This window comes from Galleria mellonella, unplaced genomic scaffold (genome assembly GCF_026898425.1).
Source record: "Galleria mellonella isolate WM207_F2 unplaced genomic scaffold, CSIRO_AGI_GalMel_v1 utg32, whole genome shotgun sequence".
Classification (NCBI taxonomy): domain Eukaryota; kingdom Metazoa; phylum Arthropoda; class Insecta; order Lepidoptera; family Pyralidae; genus Galleria; species Galleria mellonella.
The window spans coordinates 4,650,264-4,677,720 of record NW_026442075.1 but is presented as its reverse complement, the minus strand read 5'-3'; the positions used below and the strand labels follow the sequence as shown (position 1 = coordinate 4,677,720).

The window sequence follows — 27,457 nt, the reverse complement described above, 5'->3', positions numbered from 1 at the left end:
TGAAATAGGCTATGTTTAGCGATCAATTGCCTAGCAATAACTAAATACTTACCAACTTCATGAGGCAAATGCGGCTGCTTGGAAAGCCAGTCCTTTATGCTGACTAGATCCCTATTATTTTCTGTTTCTTGGTCTGGCATGATTCTGTGAACAATAATTATTTCATAAATTCAATAAGAATTATTACATATTGTAACCACAAATACTATGTATACATAAAAATGTAGGGGTGAAAAGAATTGTTAGTAATGGAGACTGAGAATCCCATTGCTAGCAATATACTCAACCAGGTCGACCTCCTCGCGGTTCCCCCTGGAAACAATCATGGTTAATTCCGGATGAATTCACCATGATAGGCTAATTGGCCTGCTTACATTCTCATCTATCACCTTTCACTGGTGCCCCTACAGCGTATCCCGTTAGCGCAGGCGGGGTTACCATACCATTTTCACCCATCAATAACATGAGAATGTTATAAAAGTGCTAATTGGCAACATTTCCAGGTTTCACTTGTAACGTATCTACCTTTTGTTGTATTGTATGTCCGGTCTATTTTTATTATGTTTGTTCCCTCATAACTCCATCAATTCTAAACTAATTTGGAATTTTCGTTTTTTTATTTAAAAGGATATACTTTCAGATTGAATCCATAGAAATTTTATCAAAATCAGTTCAGTAGTATAGTTTTTAGATCAAAGTGACTGGTTTTGTCACAGTTAAAGTTAGTTTTTTTTTGTGGGGCACAATTTTTTATTATTATTCTTATTCTAATAATATTGTACAGTTAGTAGGCCCATATATGTATGTACAACAAAAAAGTTCGCAATAAATACACTCGATAGCTTTGACGTTCCATAGAAGTATTTTACAAATATTGATATACAAATAACATTTTTTTATATATTATATCAATATTTGTGAATCAAATACAATGACACTAGCGTGTAATGACACTGGTGGAATGTAAACATAAAGTTACAATAGACTCTTCTAATAGCTATATACTTCTATAGTTCAATACAAGTATTATTACATAATATTAGTGAAGATAAAATGGTTTTTTTTTAAGATCACAATAATTATAAATAACTCTAAAGCATTATCTATATTTTTTTTATAACACAAGGAACGAACGAGACCACCGCCGCCCATGTGCGGGTGCACCACCAGACTTTAAGAACAGTAGTTAAAATGTTTAATATCATCTATTCAAGTTTCGAAATTTTTTATACCACTCGGAATGGCCAACAACGAATGGCCCTTCGCCGTGTGATCCCGGCAAAGAATGGGTCACCCCTTCCATTCACGTGGGCATCGTAAGAGACGACATAGAGAACTTAATGATTAAGGGATGAGCAGCAGCGTTCTTCTTACATTTGCAAAGCCTAATTGCGGTAAAACCCCCCACATGGGAGAATGGGAGAGACCTATGTTCAGCAGCAGAAAACGGCTGATACGACAAACACCTATAGATATTAATAACATCACATTTATTACATTACCTATAAGTGCCGTGTCGTAATATCCTTCATTTATGCGTAAGCTATTTCTAAAAATTAAAGTGTTATTTTTCCAGTAATATCACTATCTCAACTTGCTATAGCTTAATATATATGACTCGAGACTTCTGATGATTTTAGAGCCGTTTTTGCGATGCATATCGCAAACACGGCTATTCAATAAAAAAAAGGTGTTGATATTAAAACAAACTTAATATTTCCTATGAATAATTTTGTAATTAAAATGTTAATATTTGACGTCCTTTAAACATTAAAACTGTTCTTTTCCGAAGTGTAATATTAAACTTCCCTTACAGTGATGTCATTTTAAACATGCCCTTCTTGGCAATACAAACATACTTGATATATAATATGTGACTTGGTTTTTACGTATTTTGGAACAACAAAGTATTTCCGTTGGTATACAATCAAGAAGTTAAAACATCATTGTCATTCGCAGAAGGCTTGTGACGTTAAGTTTTGTATTGTTGTCTTAGTTTGTTAACAAGGTATTCCTATTGTTTGATGGTATTATGCTATACCATGAAATACATAGCACTATGTAAAGGAATGACCGATGATAATTTAATATTATCACTATTTTTTTTTTCAATTCACGATTATGTAATTGTAACCCAGCCCGCGCTAACGGTATACGCTAGCGGGGCATCAGTGAAGTATGATGGGTGAGAATGAAAATGCAGGTCTGTTAGGTCAGTCCATCGTGACGAATACATCTGAAATTCAGCACGATATTTTCAAGGGGAGACCATTAGGAGGTCAACATGACAAAGTATATTGCTAGCCATAGGACTGGTAGTCCGTATTCTCCGTATTACTAACAATCCCTCCTCCCCTATATTATCACTGTTAGGTACTTAGGTATAGCTGTGGCATAGATCAAGGATAGAACTTGCGGTTCTATTCAAACAGTTGAGGTTATAGACCAAAGTGTGACAAACAAATAAATATTAACACAAATATTAAGGCACTGTCCACACAAGGCATGTGCACTGTATGCACATTATTTACACACATTTTTTGTGTAGCATACAATTTCAAGAGTTTTATTGTGACCAGACTAAAACTTACTATGAGGATTGTCTTATGTCTGAGAATACGAAGTACCATTATACGAGGATTAGGATTTTTTTCGTTTACATTGAAACACTCTCTCCCTACTTCTATGTACTTAATTACAAAGAAATAAATAAATAAAACATGTTTTTGAAGTAAACTATTATTAATACTTTACGAGTATGTTATGTTATTATAAGTATTTTTAAATAGTCATTTTTTATTAATCCACCGACCAGTTCGAAATGCAATTTCAGCTGAGAAGAACGGGCAAGGAACTCAATTGTTAATTTTTCAAATAAAAGTTTAGTTTACAAAACAATATGAATGGATAAAATGACTATCACAAGCTTCATATTGACAAAACACTTCAATCAGTCACAGTATTGTTAAATAAACCAGTCCCTACTAGAAACACCCGTTCACAAGTATGACGGATGGATCGGCCATTGTTGTGTAAACGAAATTATGCTGAATGACTCTACCTACTACGCCGTCACCAGTCTGCCAACACTGTCTACTCTAATGTCTAATGTCTATATGTCAAATACGTGTAGAACGGATTTTGAGATGACGTTAGATTTTTTTCTACTCTGGATCAATGAAAATTGAAAGTATGTAGATTCTAAAAATACTTGCTCTATCATATCACAACGTAATGTATGTGTATTTTTTACCAACGCTGTACTGTTGACGTTAATTTCAACTTGGAATTTTTCAAAAGTTTTTGTTTCAACCACATGTTTACGCGTGTAGATAAATAAATAATTGCTAGAATAAAAAAAAAAAATAGCGACTATATGACACTAATGGATATAAAGATTTGAATATTTTACAACCGGAACTTTTTATAAGAAAACCGCCCGTCTAATAGGTATATTATAAATTTATATAAAGGTTAACAACTTGTAACGAAAAAAAATTTAATATCGGTATATTGTATATCCTTTAAATAAACCTTTCATGATAATAATAAAAACATAAATGAGTATAATTTCATCATCATCATCATCATTTCAGTCATTATCCGTCCACTGCTGGACATAAGCCTCCCCCATAGACTGCCATAAAGAATAATCCTCCATCCATTAACTCCCTGCAATGCATTTCAGATCGTCACTTCATCTAGTGGGGGGTCGTCTTACACTGCGTTTGTAGCATACGTACATATACTAGTACTAAATATTATTTATATTTTGATGTTTAAGAAGGTTACTAGAGTTTACCAGAGGGAGTTTTTGTACGAAAGCTGAAGGAATGGGTGGGTATCTTTGTCCCACTCGTATTTCAGCCTAGATGCACACAGCGTGGTTGCATGGTTGGGCAGTAAAATTACGAGGTACGCAGGCATTACGCCGCAGTCCTCAATAATGGCAACCCATGAGAAATACCATGGATATCGGGGCGAGGGGAATTATTAATAACGGGGACGTTAATTCTTATTACTAGCAAGTTACCCTATTAAGTTAATCTCCATGCGGTTTGCCCCTGGAAATCATCATGATTAATTCTTGTTGACTTCGTTATAATAGTGTGACCGCCCAACTTTAATCAACATCTATCATCCCCTACTGTTGCCCCACGACGGGATACCACATGCTCTATTGTTAACGATTACAATTCCATTATCATCCATTAAAAAATCCATGTATATTACAATGAATAACCTGTTATATCCATGATGCTACTCATGTCTACTGGAGGCAGTTATCGTTTTTTACCACATAAGGTGCCAGTTTGTTTGTCATTCTATTAATATCGTAAAAAAAAATTGCTTTATATATTTAAAAATAGGCATAGCTGATAATTTTATTTCCTTTGCCATCAGGTGAATCGTTAGTTTATTTTCCATGGTTACTTTAGAAACACATGAAATCGTATTATATTACCTATATACCTATCTCAAGTTCATAAATAATTTATAAAGTTTACGGCAATACTAATTCATGAGCTCTCTAGGGTCCTTTGAACTTAAAAATAACATTAGAAAGAACTTAAGATAACAAATATGAAGATAAGCATGTGCTTATCTTTGATTCTGGTGATGCAGCCATCCTGGACACACAAATATGAAAAAACTTACTAGTGCCCCGCTAGCATATATCCATAGTATAGACAATGTGGATAGTAATTTAAGTGGTGATTTAATAGTCCATTATCATCTATAAAAATATTTCAATACAACATTTTTAATGTATTTTAAAATATAATGTTACCATGTATTAAAGATAGTACGAACGGCATTCTTTCTACGAGTGTTACCTACTTACAGATGTCTTGAATGTCAAGATGTATGTTTAATTTATACAAAGTAACAGTTGCACAAGACCGTCTGTGATGTCTATACATTGTGTGCACGTAATGCCTTCGTTGTAAAGTTTTCGAAACTTATTTAAGAGCATTCATAACGAAGTCTGTCAATTTGTCCCGTGCACGCAACAGTTTTGGTTTCAAGAAAATAATTTTCGACATTAAAGATTTACACAAAGAACTGACTTTGTTTCGTAATTTAAATAAAGCTTAATTTTTCATGCCATACTAAGATAGAATAAGTAAAATAAAAAATAAAAGAATTAAATATAAAAACTTAAAAGAAATATTAAACTTTTTGCTTTGTAAAATGCCAAGCGACGATCTGCACTTCGATTTCTACACATTAATCTTAATTGATAACATGGAAATAATAATTATAATTACTATAACCTTTAAGTCGTGATTTACATTAACTAGGCGTACAAACAAAAAAACGATGCATCAATTTTTAAACACGTCAGCGCCTTCGTCACTGCCACGCGATTGACGCAATTTGGGAATACCTAATTATACTATTAACATTACTCAGAGACGATTTTAGTGTGACGTTTATTTATATATTTAATTCTTTAGAAGCCCAGTTGCTGATTGAACTTATTTGCACCGCCTAACTATCAAATTTTGGCAAAATATTTTTTTATAATGTTTAAAATAGCATGTTTTAAATAAATACATACATATATTCAAAATGGTTTTGCAAAAACATAGATAGAGTCATGTCCAATAAATATGAGAAAATAGATGATAATTTCTTTCTGCATAAACTATTTATTTCCAATATTTAACCAAAAACAATTGGCAGCAAGATAAATCTATTTTTATGTATTAAATATTTAAATAAATTAAAACTATTTTATGTACTTATATGCAAATTATAAAACGGTTTTACATATGACCGGTTTACGTTGTATTGCACCAAATTTTAATTAAAAAATAGACTCGCAAAGCAAATAAAATTGCGACATCTATTATATTTAGCATAGATATAGTAATTCATGGTAAAAATACCTTAATTTAGCGTCGCTGTTAAACTACAAAAACTGTTAATTTACCGTTATTAAACTCCTCCCGGCAGCCGGAGTGTAACAGGTTCTTTTGAACCTATTTCAGGGCCAAAAATTAACATGTAAAGTATATGCAGTTACGACATCTATATTTAAAACCACATGTGTTGTATAACCGTAGCTTATAAATAGTAATATCCGGGTCTTATTTATTTTATTGCTTATCCATGCAGACTAAGCGAAAAACTATTTGGAAAAAACCAACGAAGTATCTATGTAATTCATACACACGTTTGTAAGATTTAAATAGATAGGTGCTCGTATGAAAACTTGCACCTTAATTTTTGCCTTTAAATTACGCCTAATAGGACTCTCATTCGTAGTTTCTACATATATAAGTATATTGTAAAAGTTTAAAGAATTGATGAAAATAATAAAGACGATATACATAAAAGGATTTAATGTAATTTATTATATTTTTTTTTTTTTTATATATTATTAGGAGTAACTAATCGATTCTTATAAAAATTATAACCAGGGACTTGCGTACATCGTTTAGGTATCCCTATATATGTAAATTGATGTTACAATAGTAATATATAATCTCGATTATTCAGAATGCGTATCACGATGTATTTATGAAAGAACTTCAAGATCTCACGGTTCATGAGAACATAGACAACAGGTACTTGAAAACAACAACGACCCAGTGTATCAGATTCCTATGATGTTTCGTAGCAAGTGAAAATACAAATTTAAAATATTTCAAATTTAAAATATTTATTTATTATCCACAAAGCAAAGTAACTATAGTGCGTTTATCACGATGAGCCATCTAACCTAACTTCATTCTTAACTATTATGTGCCTTTTATAGTCCGCTAACATATTCCAATAGCATTAGCGTCTAGATCGAGTTACGATTACATTTTAGTCCATAAAAAAATTAACACGATACACAATACTACAACAAATATCTAGATATACAAGTGTATCAATGGATATCAAAATTAAGACGAGTCTGTTTTAATAAAACTGAATGAAAATGTAAACAAACAAATAAAAAATCAATTCATTGTTTCAATATATCGATCTTTTACAAATTTAATATAATTTGATAATTTCAACAAAACTTTGTTATTTTTTCATTAACTTCTATTAAAACAGACTGTGCATGCAAGACGAAGATTTATTGCACATTATTATGCATTATATGTACGTGTGACCTCGACAGGAGTAATAAAGGCACCTATTATTTATGTCCTGTACTGTAATAATAATAATAAAATCATTTAGATACATATGTCGATCATCACGGACTATTTTATTTAAATAATTATATTTATATATACATTACATTAAACTGATTAAGTAATCATCATTGTCACATCAGCCGTTAACCGTCCACTGCTGAACATAGACCTCCCCATAAAGGTTTTGCTAGTAGTTGCCACGCTTAACAGGCGGGTTGGCAACTGCAGTTAGGCTTTGGTGATGTTTTAAAAGGGATACTGGTGTCCATCCCTTGACTATTAAGTTCCCTTAGTCGCCTCTTACGATGCCCACGAGAAAGGAATGTGTGACCTATTCTATGCCGTGACTACACGGCATAAAGGGGGAAAGGGATTATTAGTAATGCGGACTGCCAGTCCTATTGCTAGCAATATACGCTATCAGGTCAACCTCCACGTGGTTCCCCCTGGAAACCATCGTGCTAAATTCCAGGTGTGTTCATCACGATGGGTTAACTGACTTGCTTTTTCATTTTCACCTATCATCCCTCACTGGCGCCCCGTCAGCGTATACCGTTAGCGCAGGCGGGGTTACCATTCCATTGTCGTTCATTAAAAAAAAACTGCACGACATAACTGAATAAATAGATATATAAATAGGCATACAATGAATAAATATATAAAGCCAAGGAAAAAATTTTATAATTTATTTATAGCCTTCAAAAGTTAAAAATAGTTGACAGATGAATGATAAGTTTTTTTTATATATTTAAGTAAAGACGGAAATAATTGTTAGCGACCGGCTGATGCAAACTCCTTTACATCTTTTTGTATACTTTTTTATAGATTTGCTTTAAAAACGTTTCCATTTATAATTTTGATTCGAATCTTTTTATAATATCTTCGTTTTCTCGGTTACTATACATTACATTTCTCTGTTAAAATCCGTGTTTTTATCATTCATTACCTCATCTCAGTCCATTGCTCCGTAATAATCCTATTAATATAATAAAAGAGAAAATTTTTAATGATGGATGAATGATTGTTATTCGTCACGCAAAATCTACTGAACAGGTTGAATGACATTTGATACACGGGTAGATTTTTTTTTATGGGTGAAAATGGTATGTTAACCCCGCCTGCGCTAACGGGATACGCTGGCAGAGTACCAGTGAAGGGTGATAGATGAGGATGAAAATATGTCAGTTAGCCCATCATGATAAATTCATCAGGAATTAACCATGATAGTTTCCAGGGAGAACCGCGAGGAGGTCGACCGGGTTGGATATATTGCTAGCAACGGGATTCTCAGTCTCCATTACTAACAATCCCTTTCCCCCCGGGTAGATTATATTCTAACTTAGCAGATAGGATATGTACTTTATGTAGGTATTGAATCACGCGGGCGAAGTCGTGGAACACAGGTAGTTATTAATAAGTATAAGGTATACCAGTATATCTCGTATATATGTATATATTTTAGAGACTCATGAACAGACTGGAAGCAAACGAAGAAAAAATCACGAATTTATAAAATATTGAAATGGTATTAATAAAAATACTCAATTTTTGTATGCAACTTAGAACAAGGACTGTAATAATCATTAGACATGAACAGCACTCTGGACTTTTATACCGCTAAGAAAATGCTGCAAACAAGGATACGGTCCACCTGATTGTAAACGATTACCGTAGTCTATGAACGCTTGCAATACCCGGGGCACAGATAATATATGCCCGGGTTTTACGCGCTCATTGCCGACCCTGCAGAAACCTCTGTACCCCGTGCATTGCAAAATATACTGCAACGCTTTCCTTACATTGTCATTCCTTAGTACTAAGTGATTTTCTTTGAATTTTGATATTAAATAGATATTTTGATCTTATGTAGATATATATATTTATCATTTCTTATTGAAATAAGACTAATATCCTCCTTGCATGGTACAGCGATCTGTGAGACGAGAGGGGTGTTATTTTTGGGATTTAGGGATTTTTGGAAGGATAAGAAGAAAACTGTTATTGCTTTTTAGGTCGCGTAATTACTAATTTAGTATTAGTTACACAAATTGGAAGCAAATTTATGAGCTATACATATTTCATGCAATGCAACTTAATGTACTTTAATCGAAATTTGCATAATTATAGACTAATTAAAATGAAGGCAAATGGAGAATATCAATTTACTGGCTGTATTTTGCGTCTTTATCTGCGTGAATAACATATAAAGTAACTTATAATCTTAGCTTATAATATTTTAATCCGAGATAGGGTTTATATATGTACATTATTTTATTAAAATCTATTCAGCTATTGAAGCCCATTTGAGTAATAAACATTCAAAATTCGTCAGTCCTGAACTAATTTTGTCATTTCTTTTAGCAGTAATAATCTATACTCTCACGTCAGTCTCGTATTCGTTATGTAAAGATTGTAGTATTATATTTTTTAATTATTCTTTACTGACCACATTAGAAAAAATGTCTGGTAGAAAAGGCGGACTTAATACTATATAGCATTCTCTCCTAGTCAACCTTTGGCAAAACAGATATATAGAAATTGTTGCAGATAAACAATTACACGTACATATCGATATTTACTTACAAATCACAACATTTTATTCCTTTTTGTATTAATTAAAGTTGCTTTTGCATTGAATAATTTATTAAATTATTTAATTAAAATTATTACTTAGTTTATCTTTTGAGTAATCCATACTAATTTATTAAAATCGAATAGATTTTTTTACCATTAATAATAATTAATTAATTTATGTACATAATACAAAAATGTACATTTTCGGTGTTACTGTAATTTACTACCTACCAGTCGACCATGAATCTGCAAAGAATGTTGTTATTGCTTCTAATTGAAGGATAAGACAGCCAATGCGATATCTGTCATAACTTATATTTGTACCTTTGCAATTTATAATCGCAATCCTCATTAATATGATAAACAAGCTGCCTGCCCCAGCTGCTAGTGAAGAAAATCAGATCAAATCTTCGCTTTACCTAATAACCTTCACATTTTTAAATGAAGTTATTTTCCCCAACTTTTTCACTTGTCTGTACGATTTTTTAAACATATATAAACCTTGTTATGACAATTAAAAACACAACAAAAAGTGGATTTAGCCAAATAGGTGCAGTTGTTCTGTAGAGATGCGTTTACATATTTTACATTACATATTTTATTAATATTATTATCGTAAAAGTGAGTTTATTTATTACGTACCGATATCGATTTAAATAATTCATTATTATTAAATGTAACATGCTTATGGTATTAGGAATGGAGAAAGAAAGAGGACGAAGCTGCTTTTAATCATGGTAAATTAACATGTCACGACTCACGAAGACCAAATCATAGACAAAAACTAATAATATAGTATAAAACTAAAAAGTAGAAATAAACTTTTTATTAATTTTAATAAATAAGTAAAAAAAAAAATACATTGTAAGATAAACATTATTGTACAACGTATTTTTTTGACGTATTTTCTATTTCAGTCGTGTCTCTACTTTTTGTTAGATTTCGTAAAAATTGCGGATAAATTATAAGATACTCTAAGAAGACACTATGTTGTATCGTTAATTTTACGTATATCTACTCAGTAACAGGAATTTCTATGTATCTTTATCTTAGTTCCCTTACGAGTTAAACAGAAAGATTAGATTGTCAAAGACCGCTCTTCCTTACCTGTATATAACTAATATTTACTCAAAATACTAATAACACAAAAATTCATTTTTACTTATATAAAATTATTGTAGTTTTTTTTTATATCAATATACTTATTTTTTTATATCTATCTATATACCTTACTTACAATGTTTGGATCGCTTACCATTACAATTTAAAAATAAAATTCTTATCTACAACATACCTTCTTTTTTATTTCACTATTGTAAATTAATTTAATAAATATGTTACTTCTTTTTTAAGTAAGAAAACTAAAAATTATATTTCATTTATCACTCGAACCGCGGAGTAATTCTCGTTTTTGAATAGGCGCGCGTTTGCCCGCCTAGTACGACGAACCGTACTGTCTGAAGCTGTTTGATGCAAGCAGCGACTGACTTGTAACTGTGTCATTGAATACAACGTTTAACATAAAATAACGCAACATTGGCATCCACTCCCATATTTGAAATTCAAGTTTCGTCCAACAGATATATTACAGTGGGTACCTAAATTACAGCAATCTGTGTAGGTACAAGTAACAAGTACCTACCTATAATATTGCTATAGGATTTTTTTTAATAAGATATCGCTATGGACTCATAAAACATCTAAAAAATTAATAATAAAAAATATTAATAATAAGATAATAAGAATACAGTAATAGCACACATAACAATATAAATATATGTTTTATAGATTTCATCAATTTGTCAAATAATTTTAATGTGACAACGAATTGACTGTAAATTTTCAAAAACAATTAACATTTATTTCTATTTATTTTATTTTTTTATTTATTTGTTTCTGATTGATTATTTAAAAAGGGCTTTGGTAACAAACTAAAGTGTTAATCACCTCAAAAATATGTTGCATATATAACTAGTCTGGCCATAAATAATGTTACATAAAAACTTTTCTTTTTTCAACTTTTCAATTATTTTGAATTTGGAACACGTTTATTATTTTAAAAACTTTCTATTTCGCGCCATTTCACATATTTTTTCGTGTTCATTATCAAATTACAATATGGAATGGGGTATTAAATAGAATAAGATTACAGTGAATGCCTTGCACAAAGTGGGTATGGAACCGTCGGTCATATTCCAGACACTTCAAAAGATTGGTATCAACCGTATGTTCGTATATCGTACTATGAACAGATACAATAACACTTTCTCTGTCGAAGACCACAAAAGATCGGGGCGGCCGCGTTCTATTAGAACTACAAAGGCTATTAATACTGCTAAAGCCAGAATTCGTCGAAACCCCATTAGGAAGCAAAAATCTTATCGCGAGAAATGAAGATTCCCGCTAAAACTCTGTCGCGTACTATAAAACAAGACCTGAAGCTCGGTGCTTATAGTCGATATATAGGATATGCCCTAAACCAATCCTTACAAGTAAAGGGAGTGGATCGATCAAAACGCCGTCTAACGCGATACGCAGGTGAAAGGCACAGAAATATCCTCTTTACCGATGAAAAAATTTTCATGATTAAAGGACACTACAATAAACAAAATGATAAAGATGCTCACAGTTCTAAAGAAGCTGCTCAAGTGGTCGGAAAGTTGTACCTTTGTATAGTTATCATCTTGAGTCAGTGATGGTTTGGTGGGGCGTGTCTTATCAAGAAGTCACAAAACTACATTTTTGTGAAAAAGGAGTGAAAACTTCAGCTAAAGTGTATCAAGATGATGTGTGTGTCTTGGATCGTGTTGTGAAACCTCAGCAATACACTTTCCGCGGACTTTCCAGCAGGACTCTGAACTACTGAACTCAGGAACTACCCAAGATTTGGCTTGGCCAACGTTCCGGACTTTATAAGAGCTGAAGACTGGCCCTCATCTAGTCCCGACCTCAACCTAAAGGGTTGAGGTCGGGGCTAGATGAGGATGAGGACTTCAAATTATGGTCAGTTTTAGAGTGCATGACCTGCTCTAAACAACACGGTGACATTAAGTCTCTTAAAAAATCTTTGGAATAAGCAGTGGCGAAATTTCCCTTGGAAACAGTGCGTAAATTCATAGATTCGTGGCCAGATTCAGATCACAGATCAGATTAAAGGCCTGTATAAAAGTCAAAGCCACCTTCGAACAGAATATTTTTTACTTTTTGCTGAGACTTTAATAAATATGTAGGGAAAAATTTTAATAATATTACATTACTTCATAAAAAAATACATTTTCATTTGTAACAAAACTTGTGGCTGGACTAGGTATATATCTACTACCTACTAAAAACTTTGCTTTTACTTCATATTTTGCTTCGGAATTTTTCAAATATATTTTTGCTATCAAAATTTTTAATGACATCATAATAAGAATATTATTATAATAAGCATATATGATCTTAATAAGCATAATTAACGTTTTAATTCACTAGCAGAGAATATATAATATAAAACGACATATATAGAATATAATATAAATATAATACGGTCACGATTGAAAATTGTTAGATTGTTTTTGAAAATTGCGTCGTTATCATACTTCGATAAGCTAAAGTTATAAACGCTCTTAAACTAGAACAATATAATATAGTATTTTTCAATTTAGTGTTATATTTAAATAACATTTTCCGCGCGCTTGTAACGTACCTATAACCATTTGTCTTTAACCCTAATATCATTGATCATTAATTAAATAGGTTGATGCAGTTGATATCACCTTAATTGCAAAATAAGGTACGTAATATTTCTGAGAACAATCTCTTTATTATAGTATATGTAAAATTGAGATAATTAAAGTAAGTTTTAAAAATGTAAATAGAGAAAATATTATCAAGTTTATAGAAGAAAAATTGTAAAGCATTTTTAATTTTATTAACCTAATGTACACCTATAATCAAAGGTTGAGTCTTATGGGGAGACAGCGGGCTGTGTCCTAATAAGAATCAGCCTTGTCATAGATCACTTATTATCTAAACACATACAATCTTTTTTTTAAATATGTTGATTTTTCCTGTATTTGCATTAGCGTATAATGCAGTTTCCTCTTGTCAGTTTTTACATCTCAGGGGATAAAAAAGTTTACCTTACATGAAATATAATTGAATTTGCTTTGTATACCTGCTAAGTTTAATAGGCCTTTCGCACTATGGACATAATGGGAGCGGAATGGAACCGAGTATTTTTACATAGTGGGTTATACAAAATATTTTTTTTTTATTTTTTTTTTATACACTAGCCTGCTATGAATTGAGAAAAATTAAAACTGATGGTGTACCTTTTGTCCTCTTTTTACTAATTATATTTGCATAAGAAGAAAGGAGGCAATCATATGAATTAGTTTTTTTTTATCATTCCTTCTATGTAATTCCTTGTTCTTAGGAGGCAACCATATGATTTACAGTTTTTATTTTATCATTCCTTCTATACCAGTGTTTCCCAACCTTTTTTTGTTCCTTGCCTCACTTGAACATTTCTAAAATTTTTATGCCCCCATACATAATTTTTCCCGATAAAGTTTACTTAACAACTCTGATCGCCCACGCCAAACGAAATTATATTAAATAAATATTTACATTTCTTTTAATTTACTTTTTTTTGTTAAATTAGGCACCGATATCTCCTCGTAGCATTGCATTTAAATGGCTCGGAGCAAGAGGGTTAAAATCACTTCAAGTCCATTTTTAATTGCCCCCCCTCCCCCCCCCCCCTCCTAACTATCAAATTGCCTTCCTGTGGGGCGTGAGCCCCACGTTGAGAATCACCGTTCTATACCTTTCTATTCTTGTAACACTTTCCGTATGGTATATTTGATAAAAAATATCTGGCAACACTGTCACCTTCTATCAATGCCAAACTTTTCATAACCTGTAATCTACGATTGTCATTTTACTAAGTTTCCCTTTATTGTATACTTTTTATCAAGTACTTTTAACTCGCTTTTGTATAGGTTATGTTTTGATTTGGAAATTTTTGTTCAGTTATAATTTATAATAAAATGTTCACAATAAAATTAAGACCGTTGTATCACATTTGTGATAAGATCATAATTCGTAACCTAAGAAGTAGGAGATTAAGAGGTCTTGGACCGAACCCTGGTTTGGATAAAAGAATCGAAGCATTTAAAGAAGAGGGTTTTCAAATCACAGATGACGACGCTGAAGAATTCGTTGAACAATCTGAAAGTGACTTTTATAAAGTAAGTAATAATGTTCTAAAATGTAGTAATATTAAATTGCTTGACTGGGAAAGAATTTTATCGGTATAAGCCCTCCATGTAGGTAAATCTATGTAAGTACAATAATTCGTATACTATAAAATAAATATTACATTAATATACAACCTTATTTTGCTTTTTTCCAGAGGTTTACTAAATGAAACGATATATTGTTTACATAATCCTGTAGAAAGGAAAACTACTTATTTGTCACCTACAACTGCATAAACAGAAATCGTTTATTTAGATAGGTTACACGAAGTTTTAATTATATGCTTTCATTTTGTAATATTTTTTTTTCTCTGTCTGTTACCACAAGTTTATGATTTGTTTCTTTAAATACTATAATTCAGAAAGATTATGATCATAAACTGTTTTCTATACTTAGCACAATTGAAATACCTTTTTGTCAATGTAAGAGCATACAAAATAAGCAAATAGATAAAAAGACATTTGCATTGATTATAGTATTGGCTTTGCATGTGACTTTATATGCATCTACTTTGGAAGTAACAAACACCAAATTTTTAGTTAGCCTTTCAATTAAACAATTGTGAAAATTGCATTCAAATTGGTGTAAGTTTTTGCAAAATGCTGGATCAAACATACAGAAAGAAAAAATATCTAAAAATTTTTTATTTGGTTTCTATTGCTCTTATAAATTTTCTTAAACATTCTTGGTACAGACATTACTTAATTACAGATTTATTATATATGTATAAATTAATTATATACTTGCTAACTTATATACACCATTAAATGAATAAATTTGGTAAAATATGCTCAGTTTGTTTGCTATGTCAGAAGCAGATTCAACATATAAATAGTATTAACATTTTTTAAATCTCATTTTAGATGGGTGAAACTTACAATGAGCATCTTAATGAAACACTTATAGGAAAGTATGAATTACGACATCAAATTGTCAAAGAAAAATACTTTAAGGAAAATATGCCAAATCTCTTGACATGGAGTGAGAAGGAGCAAATTCGTCATTTGGCTACAACACAACCTGGGGAATGGACACCTGAGAGAATAGCAGAGAGTTTCCCAGTTACAGTCCCTGTAGTAAAGGTATTTTTATATACTGAAAAATATTTTGTATGATCACATACATACATACATACATATCTATCACGCCTGTCTCCCATTAGGGTAGGCAGAAAATAGAAGATTTTGTATGATCACATCATCACTATTCTATGGGCTAGTGATTGTAGATATCCAAATAAATCTGCACAATCTCCATGCTATGAAAATCTTTTTAGAAATTCAAAACAAACAAAAATTCATGTTAAAATATCAAGAAGAATACAACATTTCAAATAGGTTTTCAATTCAGTTGTATTTTTTATGTTTGTCACCACATAACACCTTCAGTTATGAAACACTGGAAAATCCTTGTTTTATCTGAAAGAATATACATACAGATAGGTCCCATAGAAATTTCATTTGTTCAGTAGTTTAGTTTTATAATAACTGATTTTGCTCCAATTGAAGTTGGTTTATTTTTGTCCAACACTCACACTTACTCATCACTGGTTAGCAATGTTTGGATATGAAAAGATGAGTTAACTCATCACCAGTCAGCAAAGTGTTAATTATGATTGTCCATACATTATAGTAGATAAATGTTTATAATATTTATAATTATATAATCAATTCTTTTCTATTGTAGTTGTTCTGCATTATGAGGTCTTGTTCCTCATGAACTATATGTAAAATATACTTTTTTTTATAAATTAATAAAAAAATATTATTTTGTTTTATATATTACTAGCTGTGTCATGACTTCACCCATATGAATAAGTATAGAAAGTCTTGTCAAGTCCAAATCCTATGTGCTAGTTTAGGATATAACCTACTTGTGTACCCAAATTCATTCAAATCTGTTCAATAATTTTTGCACAGGAATATTAATCATACATCTAACCATAGTTACAAATTTATTGTTTTAATAGGATTTATACTACAAATTCTAAACAATCTGACAACACTTACAATGAAAGGCGGTACTTGTTGATATAGATATATCTATGACATTCTATAAAGACTTACTTTTGTATATATGTTTTTATCAATGGCAGTTGCAATAAAGTTGGTTTCACACTTTATGAAAATTGCAATTATTCTTTCATTTAGACATTTTTACCATTCTTCATGAGATGCTATTTTTGAAGATTTATTAATTTGGCACTGTATGCTGTAATAAAAATGGATAGACATTATTTTGACAAATAGACCCTTGTCCAACATATCTCTAGTTAAGTATACTCCACATTAACTTGAACCTTTGTAATATCTTTTCAACAGAAATTACTCAAGTACCCATGGAAGCCAGCATCAGAACAGCGTATTGCTCGCCATGATGCATCAGCTATGAGAAACTGGAAGGAACTAAAAGATGGATCACTAGATATATCAAAAGACTTACGTCAACATTTTCTAAAATTTTCTGACAGAATCATTCCACCATTAAATAAGACATCAATTAAAATTGATGTAACCCAGGAAAAAATGGGTGAATTTGAAAGTATCATTCAAAGATGTGCTGCCAATGAAAAATGCAAAGTCAGTGATAAAGAGAATACTGAATATACCGATAAACAAGGAACTGAAAATAATGATATTAAACAAAAAACAGATTTTAAAAGGGTTACTTTAGATGAATTAACAACAAGAATAAAAAAACGTTTAGAAGATGGTAAAGAGATCAATGAACCTGATAAAATTATTTTAAATACAGTCAATTCTAATATATCTGAAGTGCATTCTGAAGAAGTACATAAAGAAATAGAATTATTTGAAGAAAACAAAGAACAAAATGAAATTAGTGAATTTAAAGAAAAAGATAAAAATAACGATGTATTAAGTATTACATCTTATCCAGAGAGAATTAGGATTCCTAAAAAAGCATACAAAAAAGGTGCTACATATAAAATAAATGACTGTTATTATGATCATGATGGAAAATTTTTGTATAGAGTTCTAGGAATGTCTTAAAGTGTATATAATCAAGTAGAGTTAAAATAAAACAAATAATATTGAAGCCTTATATATTTTTATATAAAAATTATATGCATTTCATTTGTCCTCGAAAATAAAATAACCAATTTTAAACAATAATGACTCTAATACACCAATATATACGCAATTATATATGTATATGCAATCTATGCAGATTACATATTATTCCCCAATATTAGAATGATCGTAATCCGGCTCCACATTAAATATTGCAGTATTGTTTATAAAAATACATTAGAGTGAGTTGACTATCACCATTGTACATTGTATGTTTGGAACAAAAAAATATGGCCTATAAACAATCACTTTATGACGCTAAACTAAATACATAATCAAATAGTGTTTGATGGCTAATTTAAGAATGATGAAAATCATCTAATAGCTAATATATTTGTGAATTCACGCAAATACTATTTATATTTTTAAGATTTAACATTGTTGTGGTTAGTAAAATAAATAAACTGCAGTCCTTTTGTTGTTAACTTAATAACTAAATTTTGACAAATAACAATTATTACCTATATGAAATCTGGTTACTATGAGTATCATTGCTCCATATAATAAAGTTGAAGATATGATTACAAGAAGTCTTCGTTTTATTGAAAAAATACCAATAAACAATTTTTAGTGTCTTAAACTGTGTACTTATATAATTTTATTGCTATCATCAAATTAATAAAAGTAAAATTTGTAAATAGATTATCTATTAGGCCTACATTTTAATTACGATTTTGCAAATCATAAATTACATTGTATGATATATATAACGGTACATTTTGAAATTTTATAGCAGAAAACGTCATTATATGTAAAAGAAATTGTCGTCAAATTATTGAGAAAAATGGAGTGACAATTATGTCTAAGGTTAGATAAAATTAATAATATGATTTAATCATATTAATTTATTATAATTAATTATTCTTGTTGACACCTATAAATACTTTTGAATTTTGGCAGTCACATTATCGTCTGTTTTGAACAATTAATAGTGAACAATAAATAAATAAAATTTATTAATTACTATATATATATATATATATATAAATTATAAAAAAAAATCTACTGGAATGATTTTTATTACATTCTGATCTTATTCATACTATAGGTACAAGTAAATAAAGATTGATAATTTGATGGCAAAAACGACAAATAATGCGACTTTGTGAACACACTCAATAACAAACATACCCTAAGATTCGTTTACGAATTTAACTGTGTTACTAACATCACACAATTAAGCAAAAAATCTACAACTCTTGAATATTGCCACATGGGCTCTTAATCTATAATATACAACAATACTATGTACACTCGTGTTTCAATCCAATCTAGTTGCCTGTAGCACCCACGTCCTTAAACTAATAGATATGCCGAAATGAGAATGATGAAATTAAATCGTGTGACGACTTTAGTGTTTTTGGGCAATTATTCATAAAAATAAGAATATATTTAAGCTGCTAATTGCTTACATCATGATTTTTAATGTAAATTCTTAATCTGAAAGACGATGACAAAACATGTAACAGTTAAAATAGGTTTATCGTTGGTTTTTATTAGTAATACGATTATTTCGAGTTAATTATTAATGGATATATATATATACTTTTTGTAATTTTGCTATATAATTCGTTACAATATGCATGAAACAATTATGATTACAAATTTTAAATCTCATAATTTGTTCTTAGTCGTTTTTGAGTCACTTTTACTAAATAATACATTTCTTAGTGACGTCATAAAAATTATTACTATTTGTATGAGAATCGAGACTACAATATCCCGAGCGACGTGGACGGGCCGGTAGAAGTTCGTCGGATTCCAGTGATTTGTTTTCGCATGAAATTATGGACGGCAATAACGTGACTTTTCAAATAGAAAAATAAAACAATGATACTTAAAACTAGGTATATGATTTTCAATAATGACAGTTTCAACCTTGACTGTATGTAAGAGACCTTGAAAATAAGACAGTATTACAATTTGTATAAACTACTCATTTTAAACATGGTCTTTTCATAATGCTGTACTGTAAAAAACTTACGTAAGATCTCCCCAATTTACGTATAAAAATATTTTACTATAAATTAAGTTTAGAGCGTTCGTTAATGTGAGGTAATGTCTCTATTTTTACCTGTCAAATGTTATATTTTTGAATGAATAGTCGATTAAAATTACATTCGCTTCCACTAAAGTCGAAGAGATCACTACCACAGCAAATTAAATGTTCTGATTATATAATTTCATTATTTACTATTTGCATAGTCTTTCTAGGGTTATGATGAAAGTTTATGTAGATATCTGAATGATTGTTTCCATTTGTCACTCAATCATGTTTCAACAAATTTAAAACAAGTTATTTTTATTTTAATTCAATCAAATAACGAGTTACAGCAAGTATGAAATTACATACCAGTTTTTAGCATTTTTAAATTTTTCCTATCCATAACTATTTCTTTTTAATACATAAAATAAAAGCTATGGGTAATGATAAAGGCCATCTAGTCCTACCTAAACTAAACAGAGTAAAACAACTGACAGATATTCTTAATAGTTTTGTAAATACATATATACGTAAAAATTTAATAATTTGACATACATAATACAGCCGTCAGTCTTACGGTATACATTTTATAAGGGAGGTTATTATACTATATTTGTGTGTATAAGTGATCTTGATCTCATTCAAATTTCAAATGCGTTAAAGCCTAGTAATCTGTATGTTTGATAGTATAATAACTCCCTATGCTCAACAGAAACATTGAAACTAACATGAGAGAAACTAAATATTAGTTAATTGAGAGTTGATATGTTACAATTTCAAACCATGATGGTATAATCGATACGCTTGGCTTTCATTCCATTTTCGACCAATTTAGAATGCAATATTCTTTTTAAAATTACCTTCATACACAACCAAAAAATTATCATTTTATAATTTTGTAAATTGTGATCATCAGTATTTGTTATTTTTTTTATGTGAAATTGAATGTAATATTAAAATTGTTAAGCTAATTCAAACAAATGTAGCGTCACCCCTTGTAACCACTAAAACACATGTCGCCAAGTATTTTGCTGTAAACGTTGTAACATCTATAAAAGAAAAAATCGTGTTTCATACATGTGCTATATATATATACACACACTCAGTGTATAAGGGACAGGTTGACCAAAACGAAAACAGATGAATCAAATATCCACATGACGGGTGATAATACCTACAACGCTCAAAGGGTTTCTTCGTAGGTAATTTTGATTACACAACTGATTCGCGGCGATATTTTAATACGTTTATTACATTGCTGTTAATAGGTATCTCATAGTATTTCACTATAAAATATTATTTCTTTATTCTATGACATAATATCATACATTACATAATTTTAAATGAAAAATAAACACGAAAAAATGTTGAAATTTTCCTGAAAGAATTTCCAGTTTAGGTTAGGTTTTCAGTTTAAAATAGAGGCCTAAATTCACTGTTTCAGTTTTTGTCGACCTGTCCCTTACACCCTGTATATACCGTCATTAAAACATTGTATTAAGTAAATACCTGCTGAGTGAATATGTCGTGTCACCACCACTCTTCATTCTCAGAATATCATAATTCATAATTATATAAGTGCCTAGGAAAACGTAATACACCAGTGCAAGACGAAGGAAATCAGAAATATACTAAAGCTATTCCATAGCGTCATAATAATGGACTATTCCTCATATGGAGAGAGAAGTCATTGCATAGCCAAAAAACAAGTATACAAAACGCTTTTGAAATCGAATTAGTTACACTCACGGATACTAAAAAAAAGTGATTTTTTTATCCGAAATTCTTTGCGAAATTTGCTATAAACAATAGTTTTGGTACGTATAAGTGTTTGATTGGACGCTACTTATCAAAATTATAGTTATTTTTCCACCTTGACTCAAAACTAATACATTTGTAACAGCAATTGTGTGTGTGTGTTTTTTTAAGAGTCTAAAGCATTGCAAGCATATTATATTACAACAATGATAACTCGTATTTTAACCAATTGTGTCAGAGACGTAGTGGTATACTAAGCATGTTGCTGTGCGCAAAGTCCTGGGATCGATTCTCAGTCTGAGAATGTAGAAAATGAATTTTTACACTATCTCTGATCTGGATGTCCTGGGGTACCTTCAGTACCTACAGATTCGTTGCCCAATTTCTCATAACACAGGTGTCCCATCTTGAGGACCAGACAAACGATGTGGTTGCGTCGCACATTATCATTTCGATAACGCGCTTGATGCGTAATTCTAAATGGGAAGTAAATATCATTCCTCGAATGCGAGCGCGAGACGTTTGAAGTAGTGCCTGCAGCAGACTGCGGTGGGCGATGGCGGCTGATCCTGTAATAATAATATTTGTTATTTGCACCAGATTTTAATATAACAAATATGAAAGTGTTTGTTTGTTATCTCTTAGCGACTTAGCAGCTTAACACTATATAGGATGGAGAAAGTCGTGAGCTTTATATGCTGGTCATGTGGACGAAGTCGCGGATTAGGTCTAGTATACAATATTCGGCACCCTTACTAATAAACGTTAAGTGAGTATATTTTTTTATAACCACTTGGCGTTCTAACAACTTAACAAATTTCTATTACATTTTATTTGGGATGAAGAGAGAAACATATAAGTTACATTTTACGTTTTTTTTTTGATGGGTGAAAATGGTATGATAACCCCGCCTGCGCTAATGGGATACGCTGGCGAAGCACCAGTGAAGGGTAATAGATGAGAATGAAAACAGGCCAGTTAGCCCATCATGATGAATTCATTAAGAATTAACCATGATAGTTTCCAGGGAGAACCGCAAGGAGGTCGACCTGGTTGGGTATATTGCTAGCAATGGGATTTTCACTCTCCATTACTAACAATCCCTTTCCCCCCTACATTTTACGTTATGTAGACGAAGCCTAAAAACTAGTAATGTTATATCTAACTGTATTTGTTACATCTTGGCAATTTAACTGCTACGTCGCGGTCATACGGAATATAAGTATAATGGCAGACCTGTGGTCGCGCCTCGTCTCCAAGTTGTTCTAGTGCGCGTGTGTACTCGCGTTGTAACGCCACCAGATCTATGTTGTACTCGCCTAGTGCTGCCATTGCGAGGAACAGGATATCTCTGTAAAATAATTTAAATTGTCTACATGTTGTTTTGTCCCTTACATTCAAACTAAAAATTTAGATCGAAAGAAAGAAACAAAACACAAACAACTAAAACTAGTTTTAAGTACAGTTTTAAATAGCCAATAAGGTGCAAGTAGACCTGATAGAAAATGGCAACCGTAGCTTATAGATAAAAAACACCATAAGTACTGTACCGTGACGCTTATGGAATCCCTCATGCGTTGACAGTTCTTAGGATTAAGGTGTTATGCCTCCAAAGGTAATAAGTAATGTCATTAAAACAAGTTCGACAGAGACACCTATGTAGTCGGGGGAAGAAGGGATAATAACTATGGTAATTACCATATATCGATACTTTATCTTTTTACTTACCTGTAATACGAGTGATAGCGTTTGTTCTCAGAAGTTGTCTCCCGCCATCTCGCGAGTTTGCGCAGTGCTTCCGACAGGTCGTTGCTTAGCAGACCATTAAGCACTGTCAGTGCCACGCTGTAAAAATGCAACAAAAATTTATAATTTATGTATTTAAATATGTTTCATTTATTTGACTTCGAAATTTCCATAGGTATAATAAAAAGCGTGTCTTAGTGAGAATTCCTCCAATGACGATGATATTATAAACATTTTAATAAAAATATTTTAAAAAATTAGAAATCAATAGATTTTCAATGTATACATCGTTAACGTGTGTGTAACGCGGTACATTAGTATAAGGCTACGGTCACATTAAACAGATTTGACGGAATGTTATCAAGTTGTATACAATGTACAATTTCACATTGCATGTTTTCTGACGTGACATGCCACATTCAGCGGACGAATCGCGGCATCTGGATACGTTGGTTAAAATAAAATCCGACTCAAGATATGCTGAATGCGACGGCTACGTTCAGTCGCTGAAGATCCGCCGAACGTGATGCTCGTCTAAGTTAGTAAAGCGGGAGTATGGTACTTACGAGTGCGTGGCGGCGGCGTGATGCTCTGTAAGCAGCAGCGCTTGAAGCGCTCTCGAGCGCTGCGTGTGCGTGCGGCGCGCGCGCCACGCTCGATACAGCGCTGCGCCCGCTTCACCGTGCAGCCGGCTTACGTCCCAACTGCACCGGACGCTGCATCCTGAAGCAACCATTTGTTACTTATATATTTTGTATGTTGACCTTAGTTGAAAACTCCTTTCGTAGAAAGAAATGATCGAGAAATTTAAAATTATTTATTTAGGACTTCTTTTGCAATTTTATAGGCATATGTGTTTGAACAATAAGACGTTTTAAAATATTTAAAAATCTTAACGAGTCGAATCTCAGATCACAGAAGCGAATTATTTATAAAAATCAAATCAATCACTTTTATTATTTTTGAAAGTGTTGATCTTATGAGCAGATCGTCATCGCCTTTATCATTTTACCTTCTATTATCTGACGATTTTTTTTGTCATCTTCTTCAGTCTGGCATTAGCTAGAACTTAATAATACAATAGTACATTATTGCAGCGGTCAGCAACTGAGGCATTGATGGACGAACGTGCAAATGTGGGCCGAGGCGTAGCCGAGTCATACATACGTGAGTCCATCAATATCTAATTGTGGCCAAGGCTTGTATAGTACTTTTCTCAAACAATGCGCGGAAATCATAAACACAATTTTACTTTTTAAGTTCAATGATGAATAACGAACAATAATAATTTTTCACGCGCCATAATGTTCCTTTGTTTTTTTTTCAATAAACAGCTTTCTATTTGCAAGCCAGTTCGAAATTTAAATAAAACCTTTTATTAGTTACCTCCTTGGTAGCCATGTTTCGAATTAAAAGGTCATTCCATTTTTAAATTACAGGACAGATATGAGTTTACATAGTAATTTATCTGGCCGCAAAACACGACAGACATGGATTTTCATACATTTTTTGCCTGCCGCTGCCCACATGTATCTGGCCAGTATGGCAATTTTGATTTATCTCTAAGAAGATTGTCAAAATAATGCTCACATTTCCAAGCATGTTGGAGAAAAAATAATTTACATATTAGTATCAATACTCACCAGATTTCTCGACTTCTGACAGAGCGTCCGAACTCTGATACTTGGCTTGGAAGTCCGGACACAATAGGTCCGGTAAATGGTTCTCTATATTGGCACGTTCTAAGAACCATACTAAATTCCAGTATACTATCGGATGCGATTCCACGAATTCGGGTTCCGCGAGACACGAATCTCCTTCTCTACCTGTCAACAAATACATTTTATATTTTAAAATTACATAAAAAATGTGTTAAAAATATATAAGAAAAAAAAATTGCTTTACCTAAAATAGATTCAAACTCTTTCCTCAGCACTAGAGGATTTAAATAAGGCACGTTCAATACTTCGGCTTGTGTTTGATTGGTTCGGATTATCTGAAAAATAATAACATCTCATTTTAAATACTTGCTCCCTTATTTAGAAATCTTATGTATATATTTTTTTATTTATTATTTCAGCCGTTAACTGTCCACTGCTGAGCATAAGCCTTCCCCATAAGGGAAGTTTTTCCAGTAGTTGTCACGATTGGCGCCCTCCCTTATTCGCCTCCCTAATAACATTTATGGAAAAGGAAGGAGTGGCTCATTCTATGCCAGGGCACACACGGCGATATATATATATATACCAGAGGGAGACTTTGTACAAAACTCTTTGTCCCATTCGTGTTTCTACCGTGAAGCAGTTGTGTTTACATGGATGTGTTTCGGTGTGAAGGGTGGGATATAGCCATAACCAATAACTACTGTTCATGCAATATGTTTATATAAATATTCAATTTACAATACTAAGTTTTATATACAACAAAATGGCGGCCGCGTGGATAGCTGACCTGTACAGCTAGTAGCGGCACGGTGTGTTGCCCGCACGCGGTGCAGCGCGTGTTGAGGTTGGAGTCGTCGGCCGCCCAGCCCGCCATGATGTCCTCGTCGTAGAGTAACGCCAGGCATTGGTGGCACTGCGAACACGACGACATGTGGACCACCACACTCGCCGGACCAGTATTTTGTTCCTAGAAACGGAATGTTATTATTTTTTTATGTATAATAGCTGATTAAAGCGAACACACCCCATCTGTTGGTGAGCAGGAAGTGTGGTCAAAATATGAAGATCGCTGTCTCAGCAATAAGCGCTGAGTTGAACAAATTTAGACCAATATAGTATTTAGTATTTGTGCTACGATGCTTAGAGAAAATATATTTTTTTTTTTATATGAATGACAATCTCTTTTTTTTAGTAGAGCATTAGTGATAGAAAACCTTGTTAGCAGATAATCCTGGTAAAAAAAAATAAACTTTGTAATATGTAACTGTACTCGTATCGGGGCTGTTTTGGAAAATTGTCAGTTAAGAAATCAACTTACGTTGTGTGTGGGATAAAGGTTGTCGGGCAGATGTGAGAGAAGTGTGGCGAGCGAGCCACGTTCCATCGCGCACGCAAGCTCTGCGTCGCTCGACGCGCGTTGGAATGACGTGCCGCCAATCCATTCTGTCGAGACCAAATAACACCTTTATACCACAAAGTTGGACAAAATAGAAGCTAAGACAAAGAGAACTTTTAGTAATTAAAACCAACCTGTGAACTTTATTCACAGAAATGTTTTCTTTTATGCGTTATTTATCTGAATTAACTCCAGAATTTCGAACAAACCAATTTAGATGTGACTTATACTATGTACGTAATGTAAAAAGAAGTGTATATAAAAGTCATCCCTCACCATCAGGATTAATTTCTGATGAGCCATCCGTTGAATCTTCCTCAGCTATCAGACTGCTCAACGCACTGGTGGCATTACCAAATGCGCCTTTCACCGGTGTCGAGTTAGCAGATATAACTTCTTTCATCTCGTCGAATTTCTTGCCAATACTTGTGGCTGCCGATTTGAGGCTACTCAGTCCACTTTGTAGGAGTTCATTGGACTTCTTTCCCGCTATACTCGAGGGACTGGAAAAATAGTTTTAGTATTATAAAAAAAAAAAAAAAAAAACAGAACAAATGGGTATAATTAATAGGGCATAGGGTTGAAATTCGCAAAAAAAAAAATCATACAAGCTAGTGTTCTGATCGTGCCAAAAATTAATGCAAATTATGATTGGATGCCAATGCATTCATGCAGTTATGAGAGTATCTATGAGTTTGGTACGAAGGTATGGACTGGTGGGGGTCATTCAGCAGATGGTTTTTATAACACACTTGCTTGGTTGTAAATGACAAGTGCCACCGCAAGATAGTCGTGACAATAATATAAATAAATTTTAAATACGAATTTTAATTTGTTTTATAGTGATTATT

The 27,457-nt window shown here is 32.1% G+C and overlaps 3 protein-coding genes across 6 annotated transcripts in view; 1 reads left to right on the top strand and 2 right to left on the bottom strand.

Annotated features, from left to right (window-relative positions):
- Positions 1–11,226, bottom strand: part of LOC113510643 (alpha-tocopherol transfer protein-like) — a 34,071-nt gene extending 22,845 nt beyond the window's left edge. Inside the window, exons 1-2 of the mRNA XM_026894112.3 lie at positions 11,014–11,226; positions 53–144 (exon numbers count right to left, since the gene is read on the bottom strand). Of these exons, the coding sequence (XP_026749913.1) occupies positions 53–140 (88 nt within the window). The 5' untranslated portion in view covers positions 141–144; positions 11,014–11,226. The remainder of the gene's footprint in view (positions 1–52; positions 145–11,013) is intronic.
- A 3,381-nt stretch (positions 11,227–14,607) lies between these two features.
- LOC113510708 (uncharacterized) lies at positions 14,608–18,024 on the top strand. The gene is made up of 3 exons (XM_026894215.3): positions 14,608–14,956; positions 15,830–16,048; positions 17,288–18,024. Exons 1-3 carry the CDS (start codon positions 14,756–14,758, stop codon positions 17,975–17,977), a joined length of 1,110 nt encoding a protein of 369 aa, XP_026750016.2. The 5' UTR covers positions 14,608–14,755; the 3' UTR covers positions 17,978–18,024.
- The window catches only part of LOC113510882 (DENN domain-containing protein Crag), a 42,275-nt gene continuing 32,834 nt past the window's right edge, over positions 18,017–27,457 (bottom strand). For all 4 annotated transcript variants that reach the window (XM_026894433.3, XM_026894435.3, XM_026894434.3 and 1 more), the window contains 9 exons: positions 26,883–27,109; positions 26,529–26,653; positions 25,998–26,177; positions 25,452–25,542; positions 25,190–25,372; positions 24,113–24,269; positions 23,529–23,645; positions 23,037–23,151; positions 18,017–22,369 (listed from right to left, as the gene is read on the bottom strand). In XM_026894433.3, coding sequence (XP_026750234.2) covers positions 22,295–22,369; positions 23,037–23,151; positions 23,529–23,645; positions 24,113–24,269; positions 25,190–25,372; positions 25,452–25,542; positions 25,998–26,177; positions 26,529–26,653; positions 26,883–27,109 — 1,270 coding nt within the window. In that variant the 3' untranslated portion in view covers positions 18,017–22,294. The remainder of the gene's footprint in view (positions 22,370–23,036; positions 23,152–23,528; positions 23,646–24,112; positions 24,270–25,189; positions 25,373–25,451; positions 25,543–25,997; positions 26,178–26,528; positions 26,654–26,882; positions 27,110–27,457) is intronic.